Source organism: Hordeum vulgare, chromosome 3H (genome assembly GCF_904849725.1).
Source record: "Hordeum vulgare subsp. vulgare chromosome 3H, MorexV3_pseudomolecules_assembly, whole genome shotgun sequence".
Taxonomy (NCBI): Eukaryota; Viridiplantae; Streptophyta; class Magnoliopsida; order Poales; family Poaceae; genus Hordeum; species Hordeum vulgare.
In genome coordinates, this window is record NC_058520.1 from 601,031,300 (window position 1) to 601,038,377 (window position 7,078).

Consider the following 7,078-nt stretch of genomic DNA (forward strand, 5'->3'; position numbering starts at 1 on the left):
TTAATTGTGTGAGATGTTAATTCCAAGACTTGAATTTATGAACAGAAAAGTGCCACTAAACACTATAAATATCGATTCAAACTTTAAGCTATGTATGAAAATTTGAAGAGACGTCTTGTAGTTCAAAGATAGTCAATTTGCATGGGCATTGCAGGATCATATATATTGAAAGGGCATTAGCAGCAAAGTTATCTTTTGATAAAATTATTAATATTTTGGATTTTTCAGCTTGTTGGGTTCTGCCCGTATATGATGTGATTTTTCTAGTAGTGTAGCTTTATTCACTTGCTTTGTCTGACTATGTTGGGCTTATTTAAGCTTGAATTACTGTAGAATAGTCACAATAGGTACAATAGTTAACATCTAGAGTATGGTGCGGATTAGTGTACAACTCAGACACCGCTTTGATTTCTTTGTTTTTTCGTTAACAACCGAAATAAAGTGATCAACTATCTACCATCTGGCTCCTGAGTGATGGTTACATCATTATTACTACATGGGACAAAAAATTCATGTGTCTTAGATACCCTTAGGTTGAAGTATCCTGGATGATTTGGTTCGGGGAGAATAACACTCTCGTTGTTTAACATTGCAACGACATCTGACATGGTGGGTCGATCATCCGCACTTTCTTGTACACACAACAGTCCAATGTTAATATACCTCCTAGCATCTGATATATGGATCTCCTCAGCGATTAATGCATCTAGAAGCTCAACCCATGTCCGTCCTTCCCAGAGTTGCCATGACTGCAGAAAGCGGGAAAGTATCTTCATCACGTGCATATACATGAGTAAAGTTATAATTCCACTAAAAAAATAACACACCCATATACATGAGGGTTTAGAAAACGCTCACATATCCAAGTAGGTTAAGAAAGTCTCCATACTGATAGAAACCAGAATTCCGTTTTCCACTAAGGATCTCAAGAAGTAACACACCAAAGCTGAACACATCTGATTTGATTGAGTAAATGCCTTCAGATGCATACTCCGGAGACATATAACCACTGAAATGAGTTAGAAGCACACGAAAAGTATTATATCAAAATATGATTTGGTTCGTCAACTAATAAATGGTATAGTGGGCACTACTTATGTTGTAATTTGTAAGTAAGAAATATACTTACTATGTTCCTACTACCCTCTTTGTGCTTCCCTGAGTATCATTGGAGCTGAATATTTTTGCTAGGCCAAAATCAGAAATTTTAGGATTCATGTCCTGGTCCAATAGAATGTTACTGGCCTTAAGGTCTCTGTGTATGATGCGTAGCCGAGAGTGCTTGTGGAGATACAGAAGACCTTGGGCTATCCCTTCGATTATCACACGTCTTTTGTTCCAATCAATAGAGGTTGTCATGTTTTTTTCTGCGCATTAGACAATGCATTGTATAGTAGACGGATCAGAATCCAAAGTATGGTTAAAAACTACACTACACATACCAAATATAAAGAAGTCCAAGCTCTTATTTGGCAAATATTCATACACCAATAGTTTTTCCTCTCCCTGAATGCAGCATCCCAAGAGTTTGACAAGATTATTGTGTTGTAACTTTGCAATAAGTTCAACTTCATTTTTGAATTCTGTAAAACCCTGTCCTGAATGTGAGGCAAGCCTTTTGACTGCAATTGGCATTCCATCTGGTAATTGGCCCTGTAAATATATACAAAACAAAATTGGAGGCATCATTTTTTTATTGAAATGACAAAACAAGGATTAAAAGTCATCCACTGGAAAATAAGACAAAATAAAGAAGTTTTCAAGATTTTCTTAATTTTAATATCTGCAAAGTATTATGTATTTTCAGGGTACGTGCAAGAAAGTATTGGTAATGGTCAGCCAATGTCTGATTTATTTAAGCAAATCATTATAGAATGAACTTAGGATTGAATATTTTCAAGACAATACATTTACCTTGTAGACAGGGCCAAAACCACCTTGTCCAAGTAGATTTTCTTTGGAGAAGTTATGTGTAGCATGCAATATCTGAGAAAAGTCAAAGATAGTGAACTCTGAGCTCTTCTCCTCCAATCTCCAGACAAGTTCGTCTTCTTCCGGTCTATTGGCGGCAACCTGATCGTTTAAGTTTACTGGTCCTAAATTGAGAGAACACACAAATATTATTAATTTTTTAGTGAATATTGTCATTAATGAACCATCATTAATTAGAACAAACCTTTTCTTCGTCTTCTCATCCATACAACGGAACAGATAAAGCATAAAAGTATTGACAGTACTGGAGCCACCACAGCAATAATCCACAACACCCTCTTGCGTGAGTTCCGTCCTAAGGAAAAAAAAATACTAATTCACGCATAGTTCTCATATATAAGTAACAACATATTATACAATTTTTTTTTTGCCAAGTGATAAACAATATATGAAAAAACAGCTTGACAAATTAAACATGTGTCAGCCATATTTGACAAAGGAAATTTCATTTATTTGAGTGACCTTTTAACCTTTCCTATTCTAACAATTTACCCCCCTCACAAAAAGGGTCCCCCGCTTTGTATTACAAAGCAACCAACCAATACAGCTAACGATAGGTGCTGAGGCGAAAGAAGCACAGTCACACCAAAAAGAAAAGAACGAGAAAAAACAAAAGAAATAAATGCCGACAACAGCGGATCGACAGAAATGAAGAAGCTTCGCTTCCACTCCGCCCACCGAAGATCTCCGACCAAGCTCCAAGGCTCGGAATCGCCGGTACCAATCAACACCTCAAAGAAGGACCGTGACAATGACGACGCTGCTGCCAAGGGTTTCCCCCAGTACACGACCAGGCGAGAAAAATGGTAGCCCCCGACGCCCTCCAGGAAGGTCCGGCAGCACCCACAGGCCAGGCCGACAGGGGTTTTCCCCTATCCCAACTTTCACCCCGGATGCTCCAAAGCCTGCCACCAAATCGACCACCATCTTGCGTCAACACAGTCTTGAAGCCTCCACGTCGTCTCACCACGACACTGCGAAGCGAGGCCTACACAATGACGAATATGAGCCGGGACTAGGGGCTGCAGCATCATCGGCACGTGGGAGTGCTCAACCTGCACCGTCAATAACGGTAGCCGACCGGACACAATAGCAGAAGCATACCAGGCCCGTGGGTCCACAGGCCCGGCCGGGGCCTCAACGCCCGTAAAGCTCTGGCCATCGCGTTGCAGCAGGCACGCCGTCGGCGTCGCCGCCCCTCGTCCGAGTTGCTCCTCCTTCTCACCACACAGACGATGACAAAGCCACGACGGAGGCCGACCCGCTAGGACCTAGATGGGCCTCGCAGGGCCCAGATCTGGGCCGGGGGCGGGCCGCAGGCTATCCCGCGCCACCACACCATCCTGCCCCCAAGGGGCCACGCCACCACCTCACGCGTTGCCTGCCACCGTCACCGGTCGCCTGGCCGCCGCCTAGCCGAGGAACACCGCCCCCGCCCCATGCCCCGGGCAGGGGAGCCGCACGCGCGGGGACAGAAGGTGCCGCCACCGCAAACACCACCCATACCTGCGCCGAGGGCGTCCACCGGTGGCGGCGAGGTGGAAAGGGGGGAAAGGGGTGGCCGAAGGGGAGGGAGGCGCGCGGCGCCCCGGCCACCTCCCAGGGAGGCGGTGCAAGGGTGGATCCGGGAGGGGGCCTAGGAAGGCTGGCTGCCGCGGTAGGAGGACCGGAGAGGAACCCTAGGGAGGAGGGCCAAAATCCTGACTCCGTCCAACCCAAGTCTGATCAAACTAGAACATGGGACAATTTACCCCCCTTGTCAAAGAACCTTTTTTCTTGTTGATTTGCTTAGCTTAGTCTTTAGAACCTAAGTTCTTCCTACTTATTTATTTTTAGTCATCTATTCTTACCTGAGCTTTTCTAGTACTAGCAGTTTAATAGTGCTACGTACCACTTATTTAAATCAGTAAGTGGAGATTACTCTCATCTGCTAGAGTAATTCAGCTGTCATGCAAAAGAATTTAGTGTGGATAAATGTATATTAGTACATACTCCCTCCGTCTCAAAATTCGTGTTTTAACTTTGTCTAGAAATTAATGTATCTAAATACTATTAAAACTTGACTAGATACATTCATATCTAAACAAATCTAAGACAAGAATTTTGGGACGGAGGAAGTATAAGATCTTTTTAATGGCTGTATGCATCTCCACGCAAAGTCCGTGGGAATTCCCTCCTTTGAAAAAGCTTATCTCCACAATTTTTCTGAATCACTTAATTGAATATAGAAGCCGTACGTACGTGTTGCCATGTCCAATTAAGGATATATCCTAAAAGTTTACATACCCTGTTGTTCATGAACGGTCGCCTGCGGCTCCTGGAGAGGCGCCGCACCTGGTGAATGCGACTGGGAATGTGGGTACCTGGTAGCCGGCGTAGTGCCGTTGACAGCCGGAATTGCAAGCATGGGGACCCCTTCGTAGAAGTGGTATAGCTCGTACCTCATGCTACACCGTGTCCCGAGAATTCGACCACCTTGCGCTCCATATAGGGATTTGAGCGTATGCTTCAAAACGAGCTGTAGGCAAGCAGCACAGTCGTCGGGCGTGAGGTCGGGCGTGCACTGCATAAGGCAGTACACCGTGGGGATGAGGTTGACGCTTAAGCGCGAGGTGGTGAACCTCCTCGAGCTGTTTGCAGCCGATTGAGCCGTGCTGTTCAGACGCATCAACAGCAGGTGCCTGACGGAGTCGCCGCCTGTTGTGAAGTTGAGGTTGTTCCGGAGGGCGATCCAGGTCACCTGATCTGCGGTGCTGTTGGCAAGAAGAAAATTATGGTTGGAGAACCTGAGCATGCATGCATCGTAGTACAAGGTGGCGTCCTTGTTGTAGGGGCAGCTTTGCTGCGCATCTTGGAAGGCGGCAGCCACGCAGCTCTCGCAGTCGGAGGCGTCGGTGGTGTCCCCGCGGCAGAGCGCGAGGGCGTAGACGATGTCGTCTGGGGCATGGCCCACGGTGGCGGTGGCGAAGAGGCTGGTGTTGGACACGGCCATGTTGGGAAGGGTGGAGGAGAGGAGCAGGAGGTTGGCTTGGTAGGTGCTGTTTGATGTGTAGTTGCCGCTGCTGCCGCAGACTTGCCATTCGGCACCAACGGAAGGCAGGAGCAGCAGGAGAAGAAGGATGGGGACGATAGCCATGTCCATCGACTAGCTTACACCGTCACAGAGGGCAGTGGCAGATGATCGTTGATGGTTTTCTATATATTATGCGAAATAATAATGCAATACCGAGTTGCTCCTATATCCACATCACATTCATGGTGATGTACTGGGACGTCCGTATTTATTTGCCGCCGAGAGAAACAGAACATTTAATGCTTGACTGACCTTCGTTTCAGTGGTGTGAGCATAATTCTTGGAAAGACCTAAGACCCCAAGACCGAACCCAGACGACCGAATCTGGCCGAAAGCTGCCCATCTTCTAGGCTGTCGATGACTTTGGTTGCGTCGCCGTCTTGGTCTTGTGTCGCCATCTTCTATTCACCTTACTAGCCAGCCGAGAATCCGGCAGTGGCGGAGCTTGAGCAATATCTTGGGGGGGTGGCAACAATCTATATTTTTCTCCTAATATTTTTAAGCCTGCATGTGCTAATCTTGGAAGCCCCGAGCAATGCACTAAGCTCCGCCGTTGGAGTCCGGTTGCAGAGCGACAGCGAGTGTCATATACAAAATAGTTTAACACGCAAAGTAAATGAGCATAGGGAAGCAGGAAGAAAACTATCTTTATTAATGATTGATCTCTGTTACATCGATTGTTTCTTATCTTTTATATACGGTTTTGCTGTAACTCAGCTAGCTGAGTTTTATATATGGTCTCAGCCACATTTTTATTGATTAATTGTTGTTTTCTTAATTGCTATTTAGAAACGTTTCTAGCTGTAAACAAAAACGTAATTAGGTGCATGAGTGCAAGTACGATTTATACGTCCATGTAAAATGTCTCGTACAGAACCAGCTCTGTAGACAGCCAATTTTGTTTTGCTTTTTGTCTACAGAGCTGATTGCGTTTCTGTACTGATTAATTGTTGTTTTCTTAATTAATTGCTATTTTTATTTTTATTATTCACTATTAAGTAGCAATTTATTCCACTCTTTACCTTTTTCTAAATAAGTGTATTCATTTCATTTAACTTAATGTTCATTTGTTATCATATATTATAAAATTGTCTATTTAGGCTTTCATTATTTACTTATTTTTACTTTCTAGTGTTTTTTTTTTACTTTTTAGTCCTTGTTTTATTTAATGATTTTGTGTCTTTTTTTTGTTTTCTATTTATATTAATGATAATAATATTCATAGTCGGATCACAACTACACGATTTGAAATGTGACCGCAACTGCAAGTATTTTAAAGTAGGATGCAACTGCATGTATTCGAAGTCAGGTCGTAATTGCAAGTATTCATAGTCGGGTCGTAATTACAAGTATTCATAGTCGGGTGGGAACTGCATGTATTCGAAGTTACGTCGCAATTGCAAGTATTCATAGTCGGATCGCAATTGCAAGTATTCATAATCGGGTCGCAATTGCAAGTATTCATAGTCGGGTCGCAATTGCAAGTATTCATAGTCAGGTGGCAACTGCATGTATTCGAAGTTAGGTCGTAATTGTAAGTATTCATAGTCGGATCACAATTGCAAGTATTCATAGTCGGGTCGCAATTGCAAGTATTCATAGTCGGGTCGCAATTGCAAGTATTCGTAGTCGGGTCGCAATTGCAAGTATTCGTAGTCGGGTCGCAATTGCAAGTATTCATAGTGAGAGGGCAACTGCATATATTTGAAGTTAGGTCGCAATTGCAAGTATTCATAGTCGGATAGCAATTGCAAGTATTCATAGTCGGGTCGCAATTGCAAATATTCATAGTCGGGTCGCAACTGCAAATATTATTTGTGCAACAATTACATGGAAAAGCTAGAATCAAGTTGTTTTTTACTAAAAAAACAAATTCATATAATAAGGACACACTACTTCTTTGTACAAGAATGTTTAGTGGTCAGAGTAGTTGAACCGAACGAGTAGTTATTGGGCCGGCTAGATGGGACGCATAGCAACAACAACCAAAAATATGGCATGTCAACCCAAAAG

General features: G+C 43.7%; 1 protein-coding gene across 1 annotated transcript; it reads right to left on the minus strand.

Annotated features, from left to right (window-relative positions):
* Positions 1-449: 449 nt before the first annotated feature.
* LOC123440996 (cysteine-rich receptor-like protein kinase 10) lies at positions 450-5,134 on the minus strand. The gene is made up of 7 exons (XM_045117530.1): positions 4,279-5,134; positions 2,177-2,287; positions 1,915-2,096; positions 1,443-1,653; positions 1,130-1,367; positions 859-1,009; positions 450-749 (listed from the first exon to the last, which is right to left on the minus strand). The coding sequence occupies exons 1-7, from the start codon at positions 5,132-5,134 to the stop codon at positions 450-452; spliced, it is 2,049 nt and encodes a 682-aa protein (XP_044973465.1).
* Between the last annotated feature and the right edge of the window lie 1,944 nt (positions 5,135-7,078).

What these genes read in the sequence shown, in the direction of transcription:
- LOC123440996 (XM_045117530.1), bottom strand. Translation starts at nt 5,134, where the DNA reads ATGGACATGGCTATCGTCCCCATCCTTCTTCTCCTGCTGCTCCTGCCT. An exon ending in GATGAGAAGACGAAGAAAAG is followed by an intron (nt 2,097 to 2,176) that starts GTTTGTTCTAAT and finishes CTCTCAATTTAG; the next exon opens with GACCAGTAAACTTAAACGAT. An exon ending in CTTGGACTTCTTTATATTTG is followed by an intron (nt 1,368 to 1,442) that starts GTATGTGTAGTG and finishes TCTAATGCGCAG; the next exon opens with AAAAAAACATGACAACCTCT.